This window comes from Pundamilia nyererei, unplaced genomic scaffold (assembly GCF_000239375.1).
Source record: "Pundamilia nyererei isolate P.nyererei 1_Seehausen unplaced genomic scaffold, PunNye1.0 scaffold00327, whole genome shotgun sequence".
Classification (NCBI taxonomy): domain Eukaryota; kingdom Metazoa; phylum Chordata; class Actinopteri; order Cichliformes; family Cichlidae; genus Pundamilia; species Pundamilia nyererei.
In genome coordinates this window covers 412,828-440,387 of record NW_005187728.1, presented here as the reverse complement: position 1 = coordinate 440,387, position 27,560 = coordinate 412,828, and the positions used below count along the sequence as shown (strand labels likewise).

General features: G+C 41.4%; 1 protein-coding gene across 1 annotated transcript; it reads left to right on the top strand.

Moving 5' to 3' along the window:
* Positions 1 to 1,507: 1,507 nt before the first annotated feature.
* On the top strand, positions 1,508 to 26,992 carry rell1 (RELT like 1). The gene is made up of 5 exons (XM_005751803.1): positions 1,508 to 1,768; positions 12,336 to 12,533; positions 16,110 to 16,181; positions 21,890 to 21,944; positions 26,687 to 26,992. Exons 1-5 carry the CDS (start codon positions 1,744 to 1,746, stop codon positions 26,982 to 26,984), a joined length of 648 nt encoding a protein of 215 aa, XP_005751860.1. The 5' UTR covers positions 1,508 to 1,743; the 3' UTR covers positions 26,985 to 26,992.
* Positions 26,993 to 27,560: the final 568 nt, after the last annotated feature.

Here is a 27,560-nt window from a genome sequence, read left to right as displayed (position 1 = left end):
CACTCAGTTTAATCCTGCAGTACAGTGGTCCGGCCTGTTGAAGGAAAAAGTGGAAAATAACAGAAATTGTTTTATTCTTGTCATCATTATGAATGTTGCTGTTCTGGTTCTTTAAAAAAAGATTTTATGTGTAAATCATTATTTTGATTATTACAGTTGGGAACAGCAGGTGATGCAAATCTGAAGGCTAGACCGTCCCATGTACCTCTCACTTTTGGCATTCGTGTTATTGGCAGTCTTAGAAGGCCTATGAATTGGGACTCAGCTAATGTATGTCTGCAAATACTAACTAATCCTTCCTATCTGTTTCAATATGTACGCAATTATAAATGGTAAATGGCCTGTATTTGTACAGGTGGAAGTAAAGGTGGAAGTAAAACATAAATTAAGAGATCGGGACTTTTATTAGAGTCTTAAACTATTCCTTTCTACCTGTACAGTTGTTGAAAGATCCTGTCAGTTTATGTAACAGCCTTCAGCTGTTTTAGCTAACTGGCACTCACAGCTAACTTCAAAAAATAAATCATGTTGAACCTAAAATTACCATCATAAAAATAAGTCATCAGAATATTCCACATTTATCTAGTAACCGCAGGAGTTAGAAAAAGATAGCAACTTTTTCTACATGCATACATTTATTGGTGGAGTGTGTGTAAATGTTAATTAAAAGTGCTCTGGTATAGGTAGTTGATGGAGACTTATTATAGTAAGTGATAGTAAGTGTATGACTGATAATTGAACAGAAATAAGTATGTTTAAATTAAAATAAAAATAAAAAGTAGTCACTTAGTAGTCACTCTCCAAAAAAATAAAACACACACACACACAGTGTACTGAGCATTTTGCTTTATTGCAATCCTTTTTGGGTTGGAACACACTTCTGACTTTAGCTTTCTTCCGGCGTTCTGAAGGAAAAACCTCCCATCCTCTCCACTCCAGCTTCACTAAAAGCAGTAGAGAGCTTCTCAGTGCCATCACCACCACCTGTTCTCTCACCTGCCTGGCACCGCCTCTTAAACTCACGGACACCCCTTCTCTGCAGCTGAGCCAGGGGCCACACATCTGTCACATTTTATGAAATGAAATTTTTTTTTAACCTCAAACATGCATTGTGAACATTTTTTTTAACCTTTTTGTATTGTTTTTGTGACCCATCTTTTTTTATTTGTAGCCAACAACACATTTAAACAGCATAAGTTGACCCAAAGTGCTTCAGAGACAGGCACATTTACATTTCGGGTTTTACAACAAACAAACAAAACAACAACAAACCCAGTTTCAAAATACACGAAAAGCTGACAGGTGCGTTTTGTTGTGTTAACTATTAATTGTGGGGAAAAATAAACTAGTGATTTTGTGGTCACTAAGTGTGTTTAAAGCTTGCAAACTGATGATGATTCATCTCATAAATCATGACACACTGCTCTCTCTATATAAGCTATAAAGGTTACAAATATCAGTAGTTGTTGGTATCGGCATTTTAAAAAATGTGCAATCAGGCACGGCATCGCTTAAGGCGGCAACGAACGCGGAAGTGTCGGTGAGTGAGTGCTCTCGCTCCAGCTCGACTCTCTGTCGGGGACACTACAGGGCGTATCCGCTCTCTGAGAATCAGGAAACACGTTGATATTCGCTGCAACTCTCCGCTTTATTTTGATCAGTGTAATCGCTCCGTAGTGCTGACCGTCAGCGGCTGCCTAGAACATCGACACCGACACCAGCCTGCTGGATATCAGCCCAGCGATGAGCAACACGACCGCTTCTGACGGTTGGTTTCTGAGCTTTCTATAACTTGTGTGGGGATGAAACCGTGTTTCACCGCTGCAGTTCATGGTATATGGTACATATATTGCGAAAAGACCTCTGTAGTTTTCCATGTCGTGACATTGATGTCAGCCTTCCTGGAAAACGAACTTGTTAAGCCCGCGTGTAAAGTTTCAGGAGGATATTGCGCACCTACATCAGATGCGCTGCAGGGCAGAGGAAAAGGAAAAGCTAGTAGAGTCTCGTTAGAGGCTTTGGGAAAACTATTGCTTTTGAATAATCAGACACACCTTATTAAGCTTTATTTAGTTATAATGACTTACATGCTGTCCCATTGTCACAGAAAGACTGTTAAACTTTGGGTTTGAGCGATTGAAATATGTTTTTGCAGGTTTGTGGTATTTCGGCATCATTACGGCGCTTGCAAAGTTAACGTGTTATGTTAAGTTAACTCTTTGTATTACTTGACTATTCTGCTTTTTAATATAATAGCTCTTTCAAGATGTAAGGGGGCGATCGTGGCTCAAGAGTTCGTCTTGTAATTGGAAGGTTGCCGGTTCGAGCCCCGGCTCCGACAGTCTCGGTCCTTGGGCAAGACACTTCACCCGCTGCCTACTGGTGGTGGTCAGAGGGCCCGGTGGCGCCAGTATCCGGCAGCCTCTGTCAGTGCGCCCCAGGGCGGCTGTGGCTACAATGTAGCTTGCCATCACCAGTGTGTGAATGTGTGGATGATTGTGCATAGTGTAAAGCTTTGGAGTCCTTAGGACCAAGTAAAGCGCTATACATTTACCATTTAAATGTACTCACTGTTTGTCCTGCTGCAGATTTTCCATCACAAAACTCAAAGCTGACTGAATAACCTGTAAGATTAAACTGAGTGTGCAGTTGAATATTTGCTCATCAGATAAGGACTCTTCAAGCTATGTTAATAACGGTTTCACAATGTCAGATCACGCTTTACTGCTTCCCGTGAGAAAATGTTTATTTATTTCTTCTTCTGGTATAAAACAGAAAAGCACGAGTTTTGTGGTTTACTGTAATAATCAGCAGATTAAGAAATATTAACCATAAATGTCAGCTGCTTCTGCAAAAGTGCATCAAGTTTAATTTTATGTCAGAATGTCTGTGCCTAAATGTGTGAAGGTTGCTTTAAAAGCTCAAAAGCAGAGCCAGGCTCACCCTGGATGTTTGAGGGCTGAGATCAACACTGAACTGCCATCAGTGCGACGCCGTCACATCTAAATAAACCGAAGCAATTATTGTTGGATTATTTTCTGTAAAAACAAAAATATTCGGGGCAAATATAAATCATTGCTGCAAAAGGGATGGGTGCTTTCAGAGTTTCTAAGCAGCATATAAAGACATTACATTCGCTTAAATAATTTGCACGTAGTAAAATGTTTGTGCATGTTGGCAATATTTCCCCTCTGTGTTGTGATCAGTGTTGGAGTCATTACTACACAAAATGCTTTTTCTTTTTAAAAAATAGCGCAGTACCTTACTTAATTTCTCCCAGGACAAAGTCTATAAATGTATTACTCCTTAGATTACTTTCATGTTTCGCCATAAAATAACCTGAAAAGCATTATGCACAATTACCACTAACATAAATCCCTATGCTAACGAGGACACACTCTTTCTCTTAGTACTTAGGTATGAGCACAAAGCCGACAACAAAAAGGAAAAATGAAAACGAGCACAGAGACTTCAAAGTGATCTCCATGGTGATTCTACCTTAGAAACATAGACGGGTAGAAATAGATGCCTGACTGCTCATCAGTTTGTTACCTGTTGAAGTTCATGGTCTGGCTGCTGGGCAGCGGTCGGCTTTTACTCGACTTTCGCTCTGGGTTTTTGGCTAGCTTAGCATTAGCATGCTATCTGTGCAAGGTGCTTGCAAAGAGCTGATTTTGTATTAACAGCATAATGCAGCTGTTTCTGTCTTAGATGTTTGCACTATACAATTACTCTGTCCTCCTTTTATGCAACAAAATATAAATGTCCATATGCACGCTGCAGACTGTGCCCCGATTTTCCTCGAATCAATAGGCAGGCAAACTTACAATTCCAAGGAACTGAGCTACTGGAATCAGAATCAGAAAGGGTTTTATTGCCAAATGTTGAGCAGGTTTACAACATTAGGAAATTGCTGTGGTGCTTAGTGCAAACGTACTGTCATAAACGCTTAAATAGATATAAAAATAAGAATAAGAATTAAAAGTACTAAGTAGATAGAAATTGGCTCTCTGTAAGAACTGGTTCTCAGTTCCCATCTCTACCCGTAATATTGGGCAACATAGGAAGACATCTCATTTGGTTAACCAAAGCTGTTTAGAAAAATTGGTAATAGTTCATTAAACAAAATAAAAAAAAAAATAGATTGATAAATACCCTTCTACCTGTGGGAAATTTCAGTGTTTGGGTTTGTGCCCATGACTGAGATGGTTACCACGCCTTCCAGAAAGACCAGAAAGTCCAGGTGGGAGCTTTGCAGCAAGCAGGAGTGCTTAGTTAGTAGGTTGCCCCTAGATCAATGTGCAGCTGCTTCTCTGAACTTTATCCGAATTTGTTAGCATGTACCAATAATCTGTGCTTTTAAAATGGATCTCTGTTGTTATATGCTTGCTGACTTCACCCCTCTGAAGTTGCCTTACATAAGTGTGGCGCTGACCGCCTGATTGAAGCTTTGTTCGGGCTTGCAGTCACAGCCACAAGGAGGGTTCAGTTACAGTAGACAGTTTTTATTCTTTTTGTTCCACATCATTTATAGTTTTTGACGTTAGATGAAAACACACAAAACGGCACAAAACCCTGATACAAATCAGATGTGCTGTTCACTATCCTCCAACACTGTGTACAACCATGAAGCTCCTTATTTACAGTGTCAGAGACTAGATGTGAGTAGGAAGAAAACAGCTGATCTGTCTTACATAAACCTTTATGTATAATCTTTAAAATATTGACTGTTTGACTGCAACAGCTTCTGAGGCATTTCCTTAGACCGATAATGAGCTTGGGTTTTTGTTTTTGTCACTTTATGTCTTCACAATCTGATCTGTGCATTTCATTATGCTGACTCTGATAGTATTCTGTTTTTATATGAGGATCGATGGAGATAAATAACTTATAAGCAGTGATTATTGCGATGCCTGTTGAACGACAGAGTACTGTAGTGTCAGTCTCGCTCATTTAGTTCCAGCCGATGTCTTCATAACCTTTAAAAAGTGGGGACTATTTCCATCTTTCCATGAGAGGTCTGTGGCTTGAAGAAGGCCAACGCTCATTCAATTAGACCCACTCATCCAGTCCCTTAGTTTGGAGACAGGAAAACACTCGTATCACATGTGTTTGTTTATGTGTGAGTGTGCAGTAATCCTTTCCTAATTACCAGGCAGAATGTAAACTCACTCCAGTTTCAGCTGGATACTCAGGCAGTCACTGGTGTGTGAGTCTGAGAGTGGTTCCCAGTTTAGTCGAGCAAACTCCCCCAAAGCGATTCAAAGAAAAGAAAAGTTTGTCACAAAAGCTAGAAGTAAAAAATGAAACTGGACTTTTTTTTAGGTTTTTGAAGATGTTTCACCTCTCACCCAAGAGGTTTCTTTATTTCTTTTTTTTTTCTTTAACTGAACTTGATTTAATTAATCATTTGTGTCCTCACATGAGACAGGGTGTGCAAACAAAAGCGTGGGTAATCACCACCAGAGGTTTGGAGTGAAACCATTGTGACACCTTGCTCCACCCTATCACGTGACCTATTGAGGTCACCTGAAGTAAAGTGTTAGTGAGGGTTGAAGGGCCTGGGAAGGAGCCTCAACGCTGCACTGTAGGAGGACATAGATTGCCTTCTTTACTCCTCTTTCACACCGTTGGTCTTCTCGGGCTAAAATGTGAACACTGGCAAACTCAAACGTGTGACCTTTACCCTCTAGGTGCAGGTGTACAGTGTTGAGTACACCTGAGAGTTGAGTGTTGTCCTGACGAGGGGGCTCTTCTCGCTGTCAGCCACAGAGTTTAAACGACCTCCTAGTGATCTTTCAAGTTAAAAGTGACTTATAAGTTGTACTACATACATAGCTGGTCTCTAGCCACGTACATCAGAGAAGATTACCCCCCCCCACACACACACACACACACACAAATGTCACCACCTGGATTTAACTAAGCAAATACTTAAACCCTTCCACTGGTTTGGAGGTCTAAGTTTGGGTAATGTTATGTTGTTGTGTGCTTGAAAAATGTGGTCAGCTGACTGCCTGAATATACTGAATGACCAAGTTTTTCCGTCAGCCATATTATTCCAAGATGTAATTGCCGGGATTCATCAGGCTTAAATTGTGAAAGAGTGGCTCAGGGACATTGAGGCAACCCTCCAGTGTATTTATCGTCTCTTCACATGTCAACGAAGAGCATCCTTCAATCCAGCTGGGTAAGCTTGAGCCAAGATGTTGGAAAGAGTGACTTTTGGTCAGCTAGAAGCTTCTTTTTTTTAAACACTTTGGTGTCAAGGAGTTAGGTGAGGAACAACAAATGCATTTTTTGTGTGTTAAACATTGGGAACTGGTTAAACTTTTTAAAAGTTCAGACTAAGCGGCTCAAATTGTTAACCGCGTCCGCAGCTCACCTTAAAGCTTGACTCTACCTGGCTGCTTTACATTGTTGAAGTTCATCAATGCAAGTTGCTAAATTTCATTATCATCTGTCGCTGTCTGGTTGCCACATCGCAGCTCGTCACTTCCTGTGTGGACAGTCATGCATTTTCCTGAGTATGTGGAAATGAGAAGCCACAGTGAACAGAACTGCATCGCATTCAGTTGAAAACCTATTTCCCGTAACTTATCCGAGGGATACATAAAGTTCTGTCTCTTTAATTTCCTGAACAGTAGCAGTACTGTGCTCTTTCTTTATTTTGCTGGGAAAATGGGAAATAGTTTCCACATTTGTTAAAACTTGTACAAACATACATGGTAGGGCTGTGCGATATGACCAAAATCTCATATCCACATAAGACATTTATCGTCCTGACAACGATATAAATCACAAAAATGTAATATTTTTCTGTAAATTCTGTGAATCTCGGGCAAAACAATATATATCGGATGACGATATAAAAACGTCTATCATTTCATTTTACACTATCGTTTGTTTCGTGGTGTCGTAAAATAAACCGTTTACAGCAATATTTTTTTTCATCGTTTTGATGATCACTGCAGTGGCTATATTAATTTCTTAAAGTTCTCTCTTTCTCTTATATTTAATATAACCACACTATGGACGGACAAGAGCCTGTTTTCACGTGTTGTCGTTAGCCACAACGACGGTAACACCATCGCATGGCTCCGCTGTCCACTTGTTTGTGACAGTCCCAAAACGTCGGCTGCATCCTCCGGAGGCGGCATTTGAAGGCCGATTACGTCACAGCCAGGCGACGAAGGCTGTCGATAAACGATAAATGTCTTATACCGGGATATGAGATTTTGGTGAAATCGCACAGATATATATTATAAAAAATTGGTTCTTTGCTAAGTTGTCTCTTATGTGTAGACACAACACTGAGTCATCTGTTGAGTTAAGGTGACCTTTTAATACTTGAATGATTTACAGGTCAGTGTTAAGTGGTTTAATAAACAAGCGTTCCTCTTAAAATGATGGATGATGGACTGAAAATGCAGCCAATGTCCAAAGAAAAAGAGTAAGTAACCATGTTTATGGTCTCGGGCGATTATGTCCATGCATGTCAGTAACTCAGGACCGAAACCTAGTGAGGAATCATTACATATGGTGCATTTTCCTATTGTATCCATAATATTGTTGACATTTTTATTTACTCCAATAAACGTATGAGACTATTTAGGAAAACCAAATGAATCAATTTGAGTGCAATCTGTGGAATTTCCCCCATTGAAAGAGAGGATATTTAAAGGTTAATGTACAACGTTGTGCTCCTTACTCATTGTGTTTTCACGAAATCCTGTGGACTTTTGAATACAATGAATCATCAAACGTAGACAAAGTGCAAAGAGGAAGCGATGTGGAGTAAACGTCATTAGACTGAAAGGGCACCGAATCCACAGGAATAAATAGCAACAGAAGGCTGATTATTGCATGTGGTCGCCTGCCGTAAATATTTCCCTGTAGCTGGCATCCAATAGTGTGAATATCCATAAATGGCATGAAAAGTGCTTTAATAATGTGCTTTTTCGCAATCTGATATTTGTTGAGGTGTTTGAGTTCTTGGTTGAGTCAATATATAAAGTAAATACTTGTTAAAAACCCAATCATGACATCAGAAATGGGAGATTTGGATAGAGTTTGATTGGTGCATGCTGATTGCATTGTGTTTGCAATCAGGACAGGAGAGTGAACAGGTGGAAGGAGCAGAGAAAATTAAGAGTGCAGCACACTGATGAGACACGAAAACAGCTGGAAAATTGAGGAAGAGGTGAGCATCAATAAAAGGCAAGACAAAAGTGACTCGGCAGGAGCTGCGATAGCAGGGTTGGTAAAGTTTAAAAATTAAACTAACACGTCAGCATAAAGTCTGGGATACTCTGAGTGCTTCATAGACACGGTTTTTCCTCAAGGTTTAGTCCCTGCTGCTTAACAACAAAGCTGAAGAACTCAAAAAGACATCATTAAATGTCTCTTTAGACTCTTTCTCTCCTAGGGAGCTTTCTTAACTAACTTCAATCATTTCTTCCTGTAATGATCCACGTGTCTCTTAGGCTGTTCAACAAAGTCTTGCTATTAATTAATGCTACAATATTACATACAATAGAGTTATCTCTATCAGCAGAGTGTGCTCCATAGACTTCCAAGGTGGCTGTAATTACAGCACTACTTTAAAGTCTGTCATGGATCCACCTGTTTTAGTGGATGTTCACAAGCCGAACAAGGGTCAGCGATCAGATGACATGCACGTTTCCACCCGTGTGATGGTGTTGCACACAAAGGGTCAGATTACTAACTGAATGTAGCTGAGTGCTTTAAATCTTGCAGCCGTCTCCGATTCCCTAGCTTACACTTTTTAATGCCCAGTTGCCAAGAAGTGACTCGTAGAGTTTGACGTTAAAACGAAAAACTAAAATGAAACTAAAAATCAGCCCATGTGATAGCAGGGCTCAAAGAATGCAGCGACAGCCAGCGTGCTGCTCTTTTGTACAAATGACCCCAATTTAATGGCCTGTTCTTGGTCTCTCGTTGTCCTCCACATCTGCACCATTAATCATGAAAATTGAATATGTTTTGATCGGCACAGCCGGTTGGATAAAAGGAGAAACTTTTAGATATCAGCTTGGTTTCTTGGAAATGGTTATCACTGCTGATATTTTATCAGTAAATTTAAAAAAAAACAAAAAAACCTCACAAAACTGCAACTTTAATCAAGAACGAAAAGAAAACGACCTCTTCGTTCAACAGAAAATCCAAAAAGTCCAAATGTTTCTTAGAAGTTGTAGCTGGAAACTAATGTAACCGCCGCCCCGCTGTTGTTGCCGTTTAAATTCATTTTGTTAATCCACTTCTGTGAAGTGCTCATGTCTCTAGCTTTAGTTTGTAGTTCTCTCTCTTTTATAGGAGCTCCACCACAGCACCAGCTGTGGTTACAGAAAAGATGTCTGGCTCCAATTCAGAAACTCCTCAGTGACCCCGTTCAAGCCATTTGCTAGTCTCCAGTCTTATTTTATTTTAAAACAGTCATCTAATTGGCCCGTGATTACTTCTGAGTCATTTTAGAGGCGCACAGGACCGTGCTGTTCCAACAGTGTGGTTGTCACTGTTATTGCAAGCTCATAGACATGCAACTTTTGGTAACAGGCTGGTCAGTCAGCAGACAATGATCAGTGTGTTCAGGCTTGGGCACCAGGGAACTGGGACAATGGAGGAGCACTAATGTGTTTATGCATCGGGTGCACATAAGCTAGTATTTAGATGCATGTCTCCGCGCGTGGTGCTGTTCTATAGTTCGTGCAGATTAGCTGTCGTGCTGCCCTCTCTGTCTGCGTCTCTCTATCAGACCCACCCCGAGTCTCTTTGTGCTGTGCACACACAGACCTGAGCAGACAAAAGCTCTCTTGTTTGTAGAGCTGGAATGCGTCATGTGGTACCTCACCTTTGAACTTTGACCTGATCGAGATGTTTGGTTCAAAATGTAATATTTCATAGTATCATCTGATTTATTCACACTTACGCTTTTTTTTGTTTGTGTTTTTACATTCAAACATTTACAGTTTTAGTCATTTTACAGTTTTACAAAAGTTGTGTTCTGAAAATATTGGCATCAGTAGCATTATTGACACTTCATATTTCCTCCAATGGCTTAAAATGGGGAGTGGAGTAGTTAAGGTAGTGATATTACTTTACTGTAATAGGCCTAGGTTGCTGGGGTTGCCCCATGATGCAGTGAGCATTTCTTTTTCACTCTCTGTTGTATTAAACACCAGTATTGCAGTTATTCATTACTCAACTGTGGCTCTGTCACGCATAGTGTGTCTTTTGTCCTGTTCTTCTCTGTGCTCGCTTCCCCCTCCCATCAACCCCAACCGGTTGTGGCAGATGGCTGTCCCTTCCTGAGCCTAGTTTTGCCGGAGGTTTCTTCCTGCTTGCTCATAGGGGGTGATGTGACCGCCAGTGTTTCTATTATTGTAGCGTCTTTACCTTTACGATATAATAAAAACCTTGAGGTGACTGCTGTTGTAAACTGGTGCTATATAAGCTGAGTTGAGTTGAATTGAAGGGACTTGCTGTTGCAAGTACAATACAATGGAAGTCAGCTTAAAAGTTATTTTACTCATGGTGTGTTTTATTTATCATAATTAGCGGTGACACCATGGGTGCAGTGGGTGGCTGGTTTGATGAGCATCCCTGCTGTCACAGATTAGTGCAAGCAGTCCTCTGTTGACCGTGCAGCGTAAATACAATGAATTATGACTTTTAAGCAATTTTTTTCCCCATGAGCTTTCACATAAGGAAAAGATATATATATAAATCTTATAAAGTTTGTATCTGTCTTGTGTGAAACTTGTATGAAAAGCAAATAAGAGTGAAAACAGATATAAGATCCCTTGAAAAATTATATAATGAAACTTGTATGTTTTGGATACTTACTAAAACAATGTATGAAAGTAATGAGAAAGTGGCCACTTTCATGAGTAATCACATATAAGTTTTTACTATTTCTTTTCCATATGGGTTGGGTGAGCTTATAAGTTCATTCGGTGGAAGAGTCATCACTTGCTATCATGTGAATACTGCAGTAAAAACTTACTTGGATCAGGTAAACATTAACACTGTTTACCTGCTTCAAGTACAGGCCTACCACCACTAAGGTAAATGTTACTGTTTGAGGAAATGTGGTATCTCTGTGTCTTTTAACAAAGTAATTAAGTAATGGATACACAACTAAATGACAGATAGGTGCCCGTTTTTCACAATCTACTTTAGAAATGTTTGTTTTTTACAATAAGTCCACAGTTTTGGGAAAAAGGACATTTTTATTTTTTTTTGTGAAGAACAAAAACTTTCTGTATTATAATTACTTGAAAATCTGGGCATCGAGCTACCAGCGCATCTTCTTAAATTTTGCACATTTATTTCTTGCACATGTATTCCTTACATTTAAATTGTAAGGCCTGCTGACAGGTTTCCTTGATTTACTGCAGCAATATTTCTTTGTCATGTAGAAAAACGGAGACATTCTGTTGAAAGTGCACTTCTTTTTTTCTGATATGGAGACGTCTCAGGGTTTGAATGTGTAGTAAACTGGTTTGGCCCAGTTGAGATCAAAGTAGGCTGTGTGTGGCCCATGATGTAAAGTGAGTTTGACATCCCTGGATGACAGTGGCAAGACCTCCTGAATTTTTTTCTATCTTCAAAATATATTTTTGTTGTTTTAATTGAAAGTACAGGATTTGGAGCCCAGGAGATGTTTGTTGTACCCAATCCAATAATCTGGACTCTGGGTAGGCAGGTAGGAGTGGGAGCAGAGGCAGATTGAGCTAAAATGGTGAGATGTTTGTGGTCCTTGCGTCTGCTTTCTGCTGTCGTCTGTCTGATGATGTAACCGCCCGCTACGCCCAGGTTGGGTTACATCTGTTATGTTTAACATGCATTAAAGTCATCTTAAATAAAACATGTGACTGACTGCTATCACAGTTTATGGGACCCTTGTAAAGCTGGCTTACAGGAGTGCCTGCTCTCCTCCCTCACTCAGAAATAAATCAATAAAAGGGGAAAAAAAACCAGTCGAAGACAGAAACTAAAAACTTGGAAAACATTCCCAGTGTTCTTCACAGCTTTTTTGTTTTTGAAGTTTGTGCCTGCTTCCTAAATGCGTGCTCAAAGTTGTAAATGCGTCAAATTCATGTTGCAGCTGATAACATTTGAATCCCATCAGCTGCTCGGCTCACCCTTCATGTGTTCTCCTCACACCCTTTGTAGAGATCAGGTTGCAGTGAAAGGTGCTGTGAGGACATGGGTTTTGTTTTTCTGCGCCGCCTTACAAAAATGTATTGAATTACTGCTTTTTTTTTTTTTTCTTTTATAAATTTTTATTTAAATTGTTTCTCATCCTCTAGCTGGTGACAGTGCTGGAACGAGCGGCGGGACCAATCCGTACTACATCGCCTTTGTGCTGGTGCCTATTCTCTTCCTTCTGGGCCTGCTCGGTGTGGTGATCTGTCATGTGCTGAAAAGGAAGGGCTACCGGTGCACCACAGACCATGATGACGAGGAGGAGTGTAAGGAAGAGGTCAAAGATCCCGAGCTGGGCGGAGGTAAGGTTTCAGAGATTCTGGGAGGTCATTGGAGGTTCTGAGAAATTTGACAGTATCGTTGGATTTATGTTTTTATTGAGTCTAAAGCTTAAATCATCCATCGCCTATATACAATACAAGCCAAAGATTATCCCACAGCCAGGCTCATATTAATCCAAGTGGACGTGAGGGAGGGCAAAGACGATTGTTACATTGTGTCGTTGTGTTGCTGATGTGTCTTCTCAGTAAAAAAAGGGCCTTTTTTTTCTTCTTTAAATAAGGCAAGCCAAGGTAACACCAGTTCATTGTCAAAGATAGGACCGGTTAAATTAAAACAAGCCTTACAGATTCAATTTAGTTTTGACCCAGTTTTAACAGGAAGAAACCTCCAGCAAAACCAGTCTCAGCGAGGGCCTCGATCATTTGGCGGATGCGGGGGAAAGGAGGGGGAAAAGAAAGAGAAGACAAAAGAGAGCGCAGGGAGACGGGACAAAACCCAGACTGAGGGAGACAGAGGGCAAAAATGTAATGATATGTTGCAGCGATGCATAAACACGCGGGCAGTTTGAAGAGGTGAGTGGAGGAGTACCGCTCAGTGCGTCACGTGAAGTCCCGCAGCGGGTTGAGCCTGTTGCAGCATAACAAAGGGAGGCTTCTGATTCAGCCCTGACTGTCAGTTTTATCAAAGAAGAAAGTTTCAAGCCTAATCTTAAATGTAGAGATTGTGTCTGTCTCCCAAATTCAAAACTGGGACCTGGCTTCACAGTTTCAGTAGCAGAACATGACTATGATGCAGATCCAGGCGTACCCGGCCTCCTGCAGGCAGTGTCAGTGTTGTCGGTCCTTTAGCTTAGCCTCTGCACAACCGAGAAAACAATGAAATCAGTTCTTTTCACCCACTGTCTCTATTTCCCCTTTCTTTTGTTTTAAACATTTGTCATCTTTTTGGACCCTGCTGACGCTCCATTTCCAGCGTGAGACTGTGATTCAGGTCTCATGACATGTTGAGCTGGCAGCGCGATTAGAGCTGTAAACCGAGAGGCTCAATTGTGTGCATTGTTTACCTCAAATCCCTTACTCATCCAACGTCCACATGATTCGAGGCACTGCGTAAATACGCATTGCTCGTCATAAATACTATCGTTAACTGTTTCATCATCTAAAGGATTTAAAGTATTTATGATCACGCCTGTCCACGTCTCAGTAAATCCACTGCGATGCTGTCGCACAGCAGTGGATTTTTTTTTTTGCACGAGTTTCCAAATTAGTCATCGGCCCATGTGATCTTTTAGATTTGCCTGTCATGTGGTAATAAGACGTCTAGAAGGCAGAAATCACCTTCGTTCTGGTGCTTTCAACCCTAGACTACATTCCTGAATCTAATTACTTCGTGTGTGTTACTTAACGTAGACGCAGGCGGTGGCGTGTGACGTGAATGGCATCTCAAAGCAATAGCATTTCAAGCTCTTCCTGTATAACAGACAAACAGACTGAACTTTACGTTATTCGGTGTTTATGCGTTCAGAAGATGAAATAGACAAACGTGAGCTTAGGAATGCTTTTTTGGAGGTTGGGGTGCATTTTTAGAAGGGCTGTCATTTTATTTGGAAGCAGGCCAGCAGAAACCAGGAAGACTTTTAGCATTCCCTTCATCCATTCATGTGGAGTTCAGTGAGGTGGAACGTAATTACTGTGGGATTTGTGTGCGCACTTCACTCAGTTTCCCTCCTTCTACATCTGCCGTGCCTGCTCGTCTGTCGTTCTAGTAATTCTTGAGCGCATATGTGAAATCTCTGCAATCACCCTGGCTCTGTCGCAGGCATGAGAAATGTTATGGAACGAATAAGCTGTTTACGCTGCGCTGTCCAACTTCCTGCCATCACGCAATGCACCGCACGCCCGTGTTTTCCCTTACATATGATGTCCCCACCATTCCCATTAATCTTTCCAGTTAACTGTGTGAATTACAACTCAGTTTCTTATGTCAAGAGCTGGTATTGGAAAGTACAGGCGTGAAGCGGGTTTCGCTCATTGAGTAAGTGCAAGCTCCTGCTGCTGGCAGCACAATAGTCATGAGTGCATTAGGGTTTTTCCCGGCCATCTATTTGTTTGTGTGTGTTTGTTTCTTCAAAAAGCCCTACCCTATCGTACGTTAGAACAAAAACACAACACTGCTTTGTGTTGCGGCCTCGCTCGGTCAGTCAGTCAAGTGTTCCCTTTTTTTCCTCCTCAGTGTCAGGTTTCCTGCTCAGCAGTCAGCCTCGGCATACCAGAGGATTCCAATTGACGTTTATCAGTAGCGAGGAAAAACTGAGGAAGCAATCAAAAGGAAACTCCAGGAAGTGCCTCACAGGGGTGTGTGCTGACCAGTGGATTTGTTCTGCATAGTTGAATGATTACTGCGACGAATTTGCAATATTATAGAAATCCGACAATTTCCTTTTGAGAAATGGCAGGAAGTAACGTCCGGGGACGGCGTGAGCGAGGGACAGTCATTGATTCTTCCTGGCAATAATCACTCAAAAGGAACATTTTAGCTCTGTGTGTGATCGATAAACATCTGCCACAGAAGCGTTATAGTTGTGCTAAAACATATTTCTGATGTCAACAATGGATCAAAGTGCGATACGGTATAAGGGCCACAAAAAATCCACTGTGAATTTTCCCCGTCCCTTTAGCTGTACGGAGGCTTTTAGCATCAGCTCGGCTTTACTTTGCTGTTTTGAATGCTCCTTTTCCTTTAAGGCCACCTTCCCCTTTAAGCAGACTTTCTTCTTCTTTTTTCTTCTTCTTCTTCTTCTTACAAACGAAAAGCTTTATTCCTGAGAAGTTATAGAAATCCACTAACTTCTCTCTGTGCCATCCTGTAAAGCCAAGAATAGAAGAACATGCATGGAGAGTATTTTTACTAAAGTCTGCGCTTCTAATTCTCTCTATGCATACTCTACACACAACATTGTAGTGTGTAATGTGTATAGTACAGTAAAGTAAAGGAGAAAGTGACTGGAATTAGTTCAGTGCAGCATGAGCAGGAGACTGCACTGACTGAACTGGTGCTGTGCTTTTACCCGCCTTGATTTGTTTATTGCTGACCACTACTTACCCACGATTTAAATACCAGCTTTTATATGAAAATTTACTGAAGCGCCATCTATTTTTTATCCTCTGATCCAACTCAAGGATGCCGCCTGCCCCAGCTGTCACTACTCACTTACACGGACCAGTTTCTCTTTTCTGCTCGTCTCCATAATTTTCCTTAAAACTGCTTTGATCGTTTGCTCATACCGAGGCTGCTTGTGGCTAGCTCTGAGCTCTGGATAGCTTTAGCTTCAGCCACGTTGCCTTTGTTAAAATTCTGGGTGAGGGTGATTTAGGTGTCTGATTAAGATTAGGATTTTCACTTTGGAGATTTTTTCCGTTTTCACTGATGTAGAAAACTAAACAGTGGAAATCTGCAGTTGTTTGCCCCTCAGTGCCTGGCATAGTTGTGTGAGGCTGACTTTCTTTCAACATGTATCATGTTTCTGTAGCGGGCGATCCTTCAGCTCAGTGCTTAATAATACTGATGTTTCTATTCGTGTGTGTGTGTTTTTCCAGAGCTCAATGACACCTTCAGTGACTACAATGACACGGTTGGACAGATTGTCCACTACATCATGAAAAATGAAGGTATGTATTCAAGGCTTTGTGTTTGTTTTTTGCATAAGAGCACCTGTCATTTCTGGTTGAAGGTGTGAACCTGTGACTTTGGGGAAATGGCCCCTGTTTGTCCTCCTTCCCTGAAGCGATTACAGCTGGCATTATTGTTTGGTACATTGTCACACGCTACTCGGGAAGGAAGTCAGTTGTGGACTCTGAGCCGTGCGTGTTTTCTCAGACGAGTCTGGCTCAGAAATGAAGCTTTTAGTGGAAGTTCACATTCAGGACAACGGCAGAAGAATCTGAGACCATTTGTTATGACGTAGGTGTTTTCACGCTTTCGAGTACAAGTCACACGAGTGTTTCATCTGCGATTTCATCCCGTTCCTTCCCTTTGCAGGAAGCTAAATTCATGATAAATCACTGCAAACGCTTTGTAGCGTGTTATCCTTTGTAATCCTTTGTTGAGCCGCGTTCAAACGCGGCAGCAGCAGAGACGAGGATCGATGGCAGTATTGTGCGAAACATAAACCAGCTTGATTTGTGGCATCGTAGGTCTTTACTGACAGTGTGGATTGTTTTCCACAGCACCAATAAACTTCCCATAACTGTGAAGCGATGTTGAATTTAAAGAAGGGTAACAGCTGTCTGTGACTTGGCTCCTTAAGAGAGGATGCTTTCGTGTAATAGAAGACGCCCTGTTCCACTTGTTCACCCCCACCAAAGTCAAATATGCACATTTTTTTTCCACTGGCCTGCAGAGCAGTTTATCCATCTTGATTATTTAGTTTTGAGTTGCTCCGGTTTTGTAAATACTGGCTGTAGATGTTTGCCTGCTTGTGAATAAAATGAAACTAAATTGCAGGAGCACTTTGCGTTGTTGTGCTCAAGAAAACAGCATCTCTTCAAGAAGTCACGAGCCCGTTACTCAGGAAAAAAGAAATGCACAAGGTAGCGATAGCATTATTTTCCTTTTTTTGGACTGAGCAGTGTTTCCATCCTGTCACAGCTTGAGCCTCGTTTCACAGGTAGATGGACGCTTTCTTGTGCACAGTGACATGACTGGTGAAAGACAGCAGTTCCTATATATTTAGTAACGAGGTCATGGCTTCTGCAAGGAGACATTGCTGCAAGAAATGTGTCATTTAGTTCCATTATGTTCAAGAGAAGACAGCTGATGGCTCCAAAACTTGGCATCTCACACCGATCTATGGATGGCAACTAGCACCACAGGGCAAAGGAACAAAAGTGTTTTGGGGTTGTTTGGGTTTTTTTTCACGATATGGTCTTTTTAAAAAGTTGAAAAAATGCAGATGACTCAGTCTAAAGTTCAGTTTTAGGTCATTTTTAATCTGGAACTTTTCAAACGAAATATTTACTTCATAGGTTTTCTATTTTTTTTTCCTCTCATGCTACAAACAGACCGGCTGAGACATTTATTTGCCGTTAGCTCTGATCAGCATTTTAAGAATTAGGTGTTTAACACAGAAGTGGCACTACCTCTTGCAGCGGAGGAGGACAAAAGGATTTATTCAAGTCTTTTTGCGGAGCCCGGTCTGAGTTCAGGATATATGTCTGTACAAGCTAAGAGTCAAAACAGGCTTTTAAATGCTAAGGCAGAGAATTATACTGAGGAAAGAGAAGAAAGAGACGGTTATACTTTGAAGATTATACAGTAAAAGTTAGCAGCGTTCTGCACCAGCTGTTAGGACGCTGTGTGTAGTCTAAGAGGCTGGAAAAGTAGCTGTTCACCCCGGTGTTTGGAGGGTTGAGGGCAGACAGAGGACTCGGTCTTTGACAGCGCTGCTCAAACTTTCCACCAACACTGTTACCTCACACCACTGTCCAAACGTACTGGTAGCAGGACACATTTATCAGAACGCCACCATAACTGAGACAATTATTTACTTGAATTCTCGAACACGAAAAATTAGTCTTACTGGTTTAATGTTGTGCTTAATTAATTACTGACAAGAATTCCAGTGTGCCGGCTCAAATTTGGTATAAAATGCATATTTGCCTAATGAATAATAATAATACAGTGGAACGCCGACTTACGAATACCCCGTTTCACGAAAAATTCAAGTTACGAAGGCACTGAGCGGCAACATTTTTGCCCGTGTTACAGCAAAATGCCCGCGTAACAAAATCTGCTGGCTCTGATTGGCTGAGCCTACAATGCCCACAATGCCTTCCGAATCATGTGACAACCCCTTGGCTTCAGTACTTGCGCTTCGCTGTTCCACTTAGACTACGTATTGTTGTTCTAGCTAGCAACTAACCTATAGCCCATCGTTCAGCATCGCCTCAGTCAAAACGGGCGATGGGTGCTTCGACTTACGAAAGACCCTCGGGAACGAATTAATTTCGTAAGTCGGGGTTCCACTGTAATATGATTTTTTGTTTTAAAGAAGTTTTTGACAGGCTTGTAAAATATTTCTGTTTTATTGGTTTTATGCCCGGTTGTTTACTAATCCCCGGGCCACAGACCGGTACCAGTCCGTGAGTCTCGAGAGTTGAGGCGTGAAATTTATGGTTTTCAGGGTTTTTATTGTTAACTCGGTTTCCCTGGGTCTTTTCCCGAATTGTAGCTGTGTGTCTTATTTTAAAGAAATATTTACACGTTACCATAGCGACCAGAGAGCATTAAGGGGCAGAGAGGAGGATGTTACTCTCAATGTTGTTGGAGGACACTGTTAATAAAGTTACACAGTGAAATGACGTTTATTATTATATTTACAAAATACCACAGTTTTTGTCTTGGTCGTATCATTTTAATTTGCTGGATTTATCCGCGACACCTTAAAGGCCTGTGAAAATATTGTCTGACATTAAACCGGTCCATGGTGCAGCAAAGGTTGGGAACTGCTGCCGTATAGCACCCATCTATAAGAAGTTATATCATATAAGAGTTGAAAATGTGCCATGTCACTATTGATTCTTTAAGTGTAATTCAATATTGCACTTTGACCCAATCCTGTGATACACAAAGGCTGTATCGTCCCATGTTGGTGACTGGCCATCATTGTCCTGAGCTGTACGTTTGCTCTGAGCTGATTCACGGCTGTTTTATGAAGCAGTCATGCTCGTAGGATTCTGATTATCGTGACTCGCCTCCACGCTGTCAGTCTGCTGTGGAGTCAGCACGTCATTGTGCTCTCTATTTATAAATATCTGTTTTACTACACCTTCTCTCACCCTTCAACATTGCTCAACTGATGGAAACTTGGCCGATGGTTAAGATTTAAAAAAGAAATCTCTGTAGCTGTTTTTTTCCCCCTCTCTCTCTAATGAAAACAGGAAGTTGTTGTGTCCACTCAACATTTTTGCAGCAACAGCCGTTTCAGTCTAAATAAAGAGAGGAGGAATTGAATGCTATAGCGTGCACCGCTCTGATGGCTGATCAGACAAAGGAAAACACTGCCCTCTACTGATCAAACAAAGGAAAAGTCACTACCATGTTTGCAACCAGTGGGAAGTACTTGAACATGTACAGTGTGGAAAAACTTTACTCATTTTTATTGGTATTGTTGGTCAGATATCATTTAAAAGTAAAGTTCTTCATTATTTGAAGTTAATTTCACTTTATATTTTCCACCTGGTTTTCCACACCCAGTAGTGGGTCCCACTCCACAGTTTAAGAACCACTCAGCTACACTATTAAGACAAGTAAAGAAGAGAAGAAGATGTTTGAGAGTTTGAAAGCTAAAGAGTTGCTGAAATGTTTACTGCAGTTTGCTTCGGCAGTGTCACATACGTTACCTCACATTTAGGCACATAACTGCATGTTTTTAACCTCAAGATTATGTTCTAGGAATATTTCAGAAAGTCTTTCAGGGAAAGTTGCCTTGAAGTTGAAATCTTCAAAATGATCTTCAGGGAATGTTTTGTAAAGGGTTACAAAAAAAATAATTTCCTCAAAATTATCCTTTTTTCATCCAAAAGTTTACTTTGTAAAAGACTTAAAGGAACATTATCCGTTTCTAAAGTGATGACATAGTGACCCCTTTTTCCAGGTTAGTTTCACCTGGTTTCCAGAGTGGGTGTCATTATTTAGTTAGCAAAAATTAAGCTAAAAATTCAGGAGCAGTACACAGTTCACTACTTCCACGAGTTTAGAGGTTAGCCAACTGCTGCTAGTCAAATACACATGATTAATTTACCATCAGCAAGTGTGAGCGCCTCTATAAAAGCAGAGGTTTTGATAGTTTGCTGCTCTGGAGCACATCAGGTGTGTTTAACTATTTGTTAGCACAGTAGCAAGGAGGAAGGATGACGATTTTAAAGAAGCAACTGTTCCTGTCCATCCGTCTGAGAAGGGTTATGAGGGCATTTCCAAACAATTTGATATCCATCAAAGATTATTAACAAATGGAAAACATTCAGCTGTCAGTCATTCAGTCTGAGGTCAGACCCTCAGAGAAACAAAAACCCAGAAGCTGTATCTGTGACTCTACAGGCCTCAGTTGGCATGTTAAATGTTAAAGTTCATGACAACACAATTACAATTAGTTACAATAGAAAAACGGAACAGGTTGCCAGGGGAAACCCTCTTCTTTCTAAAAAGCACATGACAACAATGTTTAACTTTGTAAAGTTGCATCTTAAAAAAACCACAAGACCTAGCTAGCGCTATGTTTGGAGGAAACCAAATCGACCATATCACCACAAACACCTCATACCAGCTGTGAAGCACGGTGGAGCAGGGGTGATGATTTGGGCTTGTTTTGCAGCCACAGGACCCGGACACCTGGCAGCCACTGAGTCGACCAAGAACTCCTCTGAATACCAAATTATTCTAATGCGAGGCCGTCTGTCTGACAGCTAAAGCTTGGCTCAAACTGGTCATGCACTATGATCCCACAGTAGCAAATCTACAACAGAATGACTGAAAAAGAAAAGGAAGGACTGAAATTAAGAGAGCTGTGCATGAACCAACAATATGCCAACATTTTCATTTTCTTTCTTCTGACCACTACTCATGCTAGGGCCTTCTTCTGGCAAAAACAAGTAGATAATGTTTTTGCACTAAAATTAACATCCGTTCACCGAGGCTTCCTTCATGACACGAGGAGGAAGTTTGAGGCAGACGTTTGTGAACGCTGATGTGAAATCTTAACATGAAACTCCTACGTCCACCTACATGAGTCATCTGTGTTTGTTTGTGTGTGTGCAGCTCATTTGTCACAAACTCTGCACAGATTTCTTTATCTGTGTACACAGCGGGCTGTTAGTGAAGTCAGTGAATGCATCGAGGCCTGGCCTTGGGGAAATGTGTCTCTGGGAACAAATTATGTAAATCTACGCCTGAGCTACTTTGTCTGCAAGCAGAGGTCGGGCGCTGTTGATCGTGCGCACTGTGAGAATTTTTCAAACTTTACCTCCGAAGGCTGCATTCTCGACGGTTATGTGGAAGTTTGAAACTTTTCCGAGTCACACTCTGAAGCAACTTTGCTCCAGACAAAAGTTTTCACGGTCTGGCAGATTCCTCCCACCCAGCCGAGGTCTTCTGTGTACAGTTGTTATGTGTTCAGTGATTGCATGTGATGTGCCGTTTCGCTGTGTTAAAGAGTTAATCTGCTCGAGCCATCTTTCAATAAGCGCTCTGCTTTTGAAGTCACTGGAGCGTACTCCTCACTAATTCCCAACACGACTTTTATCTCCCTCCGTCTCTCTCCCTTTTTTTTCCCCCGTCTTTATAAGCGTATAACTTTCTCTCTCTCTCTCTCCCTCTTTAGCAAACTCTGATGCCCTAAATGCCATGATTCATGAAAACAGCATTGATTCGGATGGGTAAGTGTGATCTCACGCTGTGAAGAACAAGTCCATCTGTTATTAAAAAGGCTTTCTGTCTTTGTTGGGCTCATCTTAAATTAATTGGGCAAAGACTCTGTGTACTAACTGGTTTGACCACCAGGTGGCACCATAAGCCTCCTTGAGACTCTATGTGTCTGAGTGTGTCTGAACTGAGAGCATGCAGAGCAGGACAAGAAGAGTCAAGGCAATGAGGCCACAGTTTCCTCCTGATCCTATCCACATTGGCAGGGTCCGATTGGGGACACGTAGCTGGGGACCATTCCCAAAAAGCCACTGTGCGCCACTTCACTGTATTGTGGGATTATTAAAACATAGCAACTGGAGCTGCTGACATATTTCCTCATAAGATTCTTGGCTGTAAAATCAAGTAATTAAACAGAGTGACAATATAAGAAATGCTGGAGGCTTAAGAACAGCTGAGGCTTTGGATGGTTAGTCAGTCGAGTCACTTATCACTTGTTAGAAGAATAATGTTCACTATAGACTTTGAACTGGTCAAATATCGAACTATAGACATTTATAGATCAAATCCACAGTTAACTGTTGGTTAACAAAAACTTGGCCTTAGCAGATGGCTGCCTCGCTCTTAGCCTGGGTCTGCTGGAAGTTTCTTCCTCTTAAAGGTAAGTTCTTCTTCCCCACTGTCACCAAGTGCTTGGCCAAAAGGGATTGTTGGGATTTTCTCTCTGGTATCGAAGGGACTTGACTAAGCAATACAAAGCATCTTGATGTGTTTATTGATGTGAATTGACTTTATATAAATAAAATGGTATTGAACTAAATTAAATTAACTGACAAAATAAGTGAGAGTAACTTTTGAAGTTAGTAAACCTTAGAAGGTATTTAATATATATAGTGTCTAATCTGTTAAACTGAGTTATTAGCATATTGGCTGTATAACTTTTGTAATTTATACAGTTAAAAAAATGTGTAATATGTAGCATTATTAAAACAGTTTTATGACAACTAAACTGATCATCATAAATGTCTTTTCTATAAAAAGTAGTTTGAAAATAGAATAGAATAAATATTAGATTTTGTTGCACATGTACAATGATAGTAAAGGGCCATTCTAATCTGAAATGTGATGTTACCTTTGTTTGTGGTTCCCCTTGTGTGTAAATCAGGCTGCCAAGCAAACTCCAATCTGATTTAAACTTTTGTTTGGTATTAGCTTTATCTTGATGTCGCTAACGAAGAAATCTAGTTCCCGTTTTAAAAACCTTTAAGTTGTTTTAGGGTCAGTTGAAAATACAAAGAAACTTATATAACATAATGCTAACTAGCTTAAGTTATCTTAAGTTGGCTAGCTAAAGTCCTTTGAGGCTTGCCACTTAGCAGTGCTATGAAATACCTGAAGTTCCTTATTTGGTGGTCATTTTGGACTATTTGAATTAACTTTACTTTTGAAGGTCACCACAGCATAAAAGCTATATCTAAAGAATCGGCAGTCAAAACTTGTTTAGCCATTTGATCTGAGCTGCCTCAAATAACATTCAAAATGTTTTTCCTAAGATGTTTTGACCAGTAAATGTGGAAAGAATACTGTTGTGTATTCATCACTCACTTTCACAATGTAGATGGTGGTAAAAGATATATTTCTGCTACATCATTTTTTTTATCATAAGATTATCATTATTCATCGAATAGCAGGTCTCCATGTTAAACGTGTGTTGCGGCTAACAAAACACGAAGCTGTTGGTCTGCTAGAAATCACACTACATACAGTATGTGACAAGAATTATTACATTAAATCATTTCTAATAGCTGCTCTTGAGATTAAATGACATGTCTAGCATACCATGTGAAAACTGGGCAGCTATGAACTAAAGCAGCTAAAGCAGGATCACCCAGTAGTATAAAACCCGATGGCCTGAATGCATATGGAGTGTCTCCCACCACCCGTAAAAGAGCTATGACACGGTGGTGCGTGGAGGTGACGTAAAGACATTACTGGGGGTTCATACGAGCTTATTGTGTAGCTTTAAGTGCAATAAAAGCTGCTGATAGCAGGGAAACAAACCACGGCTAGAGCACTAGTAGCTCTCCTGCTGATAGCGTTGCAACTGGACTCCCCCAACCAGCAAACACAGGATGATGGGCTTTGGCCTAATACTCCTCTATAATCTAGCAGATGTATTTTGGTGAGGTCGCATGCAAGCCTGTAACTTAATGTCTTTACTCCTTGGAGCAATCATACCTCCAACAGAGAAAATCAGTGCAGGGGAAACACCGCTCACCGTCCCACCTCCGTCCATACAGAGCCATGAGCAGAGGAGTGCACATTAACAAGTGTAGTGGTGCTTTGCCTCTAATACAGGGGGAGAAGGAGTTGGGCAGATAGATGGATTAGAGGAGGAGATGCTTGTGACAGTAGGAGTCTAAGTAAATCGAGTTAGTGGAGTATGTTTCCCCCCTCTCTGTATCTCTCTCTCTCCTGCTGTCATCTTTCTCTCTCCGCTTCATATTGTGCTGGGCGGAAAGGAGATAAGAGAGGAAAGGTGTTTTCTTTTGTTGGGAGAAAACAGTGTGGATAAATGGTAGCCGTGTTGCATCTGCCAAGGATTAGGTACTGAGGTATTCTGCTGTGTCACACCGAGTGTCCTGTAACAAACATATAAATACATAAAAGGGAAAAAAACTAGAAAACTGTGAATTCACACACAATCCCCAGCGTCACTTTCATGTGTCTCACTTCTTCAGTTCTCTCTTCAAATGTTTTCCTTCACATATTTCCACCCCTAGTTTGCCTTTCGCTTTTTCATTTTGTTCAGATGGCTCTCTGTGGTAATTTCTCCTGCTGTTATGTCCCACATCTGTCTTTCTCTCTCGCGCGCTCTCAGCCAGGATGGGCAGCCTGCCAGTGGATCACTTAGAGATGGCAGAATAGGAGGGGAAGAAAGGATATCGGTGGGGGTAATTTATTGGATACTTGGGGAAGGAGAGAGGGAGGAAGCAGGAGAGAGGGATGGAGAAAAGGCTTCAAGGAGGAGAGTGACTGACTGTAGTGTCGCCAGAGCTCACTATCTGCCTCTCCAGCTTCAGTGCTTAACTTCCGTTCTCCTGCCATCAGTCCTCCACCACCTCTCTACCGTCCTTTAGTCCCTCTCATCATCTTTCCACAGCAGTTCCTGTTCTCGTCACTTTATCTCCAACATCACGTCTTTTGTTCTTCCGGTGGACCAAAATCACATTTTGTACCCTATTATTGGCCAATGACTCCATCTGCAGTGGCTGCATATGTTTATGAGCTGTCACATTTCTTGGAATAATTTTTAAAAGGCATTAAAGGCTTTCAATGTCCCAATAACCAGATTTGTTGAGGCTTAAAAGTACATAGTGCTCATTAAATTTAATTTAATTTTATTTATATAGTGCAGTATCAACATCAACAATAACAACTCTCTTCTAAAGACCCTTTTTTATCCATCTATTCTCTTCCGCTGTCCTTATCAGTGTCCTGGGGAGGGGCTGAAGCCTATCCCAGCTATCATAGCTACCAGAGCCATGAGCGCAGGTATCAGCACAAAGCAAAGATGACGATTGATTCTACTATAGAAACATGAAGAGGTAGAAGCTGAGGCTTTAAGCTTCATCACTGCCTTTGTTACCTGTTGAAGTTCAGGCTCTGGCTGCTGGGCTGGGGTCTGCATGTGCTCGGCTTTACCATCACTCTGGGTTCTTGGCTAGCTTAGTGTTAGCGTGCTGTCTGTGCAGAGGCTTGCAAAGAGCTGAAGCAGTGGAATGCAGCTGTTCCTGTCCTGGACACACACGAACTGAAATCAGCTGATTGTAGCAAGTACACATGTTTTTTTTCTTTTCTATTTGCCAGGCACGGATAATCTTTGTAATACAGGTCACAACGTAATTTTAACTGTAGCATGATTACTGAATTTAGTAAGATAACGCATTACAATACTGCATTACTCAAATATGTAACTTTGTTCCAGCACTGGTAAAGACTCCACAGTATTAGAAAAAAAACCCTCAACAAAGATGGCCTCCTTTGAGCAGCACTTGGTGACAGTTGAAAGGAAAAACTACTTTTAAAAGCTCTAGCAGAACCAGGCTCAGGGAGGAGCAGCTATCTGAGGCGACGGGCTGGGTGTGAGGGGAGGGAGGACAAAAGTCACACCGTGGAAGAGAGCCAGAGATTAATAATAACTAATGATTAAATGCAAAGTGGTGTGTGTGAACACACGGGGAGTGAATGAAGAAGAAACTCTCAGAGGAGGAAGCTGGAGACAAACATCATGTGACGCGACACCCTTCGCGTCTGCGTTGCTTCTATTTGTGGGCTTATCTAATTGTTTACTTATGGTGTGTCTGAAACTTCACCTGCAGCCGCAGTAAACTGCTTCCATTTTTACTTTAAAGATAATCACTGAGGGTGATTGTTCTCAAAGAGCTTGTCAGTAATTGTTTTGAAGTATGAAATATTGATGTGTCATTTCTGCAGCGGCGGGCTGCGATAAGGGAAGCACTGCAGAATCCAGCGAGCTTAAATGCTCTGGGTAAAACGGGCCGAAGCCTTTAGCTCGTGTTGGGGTTTGTTCCTCTTACCTCACATTTTGGATGTTTACAGTTGTTGACCTATAAAAGATTTCTTAGTTCATTTCACAATAATATTGTATAATTAATTCATGAAGGCTTTTAAAAAGTGGCAATCTGAAGAAAGAGCTGCGAGGATCACACATTTCTCCTCCTTTATCTTCAAGTCCTCCGCTCACCCCCACCTCCCCCGGCACTCCCACTCCTCCAATGACACCTGTATCGCCGGGGGCGCCCCCGGGAGCAGCCAAGCACACCTGTAACCACCTGCACACCATCGGGGGCCTGGGAGGCAACAAGAACATCTGCACCCGCTGCAACCAGAAGAAATGGCCGCTAATGAGGAAGCCGTCAGCCCGCAAAGCAGAGCTGCGGCACAGTAACTGTGTGGAGGTCACAGTCCTGGCTGTAGGCAGGTGGGCAAGTGTGTGTGTGTGTGTGTGTGTGTGTGTGTTTGAATCATAACTGAAGGACAAGCCTTGATGATTTTCCTGCCTTTAAAATGTTCTCAGAATCGCATCACGAGGTGGTTTAATTAGCAGAAGTAAATGAAAAATGACACACTGTTTGCCCCAGAGGGACACTAGGCTTGAGTGCACACAGACACACACACGGCGCTAACAATCAAACATTAACTCTCGAAAATATTCACACTTCATTTAAAAGGCACAAGCATCTCATGCAGTTTGATACCACACTGGGAGGTCAGAAACTTGTGGTCAGACTGCTCCACGTGCCACTGTTAACAGCACAGGTCCTCACAAAACTGAGACACGAACATTAATAAGCAGACTTCTAATATCTTATTCAGGATATCACCAGGACTGTCATGTTGACTAGTGAGTGTTCACTCAACTCTAAAGCATTAATCGATGACAGGAGCTATTCTTACAATTTAATAGACATCAAGCTGCTTGCAGAAAGCTTGTGTATTTGGTCCCCTTGTAGAAAATCAGCATAAAACATGACCTAGCTTCAGGTTGGAAAAGCCAATCCCGAAGTACCTGCATTCTCTCTTAAAGCCACCAGATGGCGATAGCT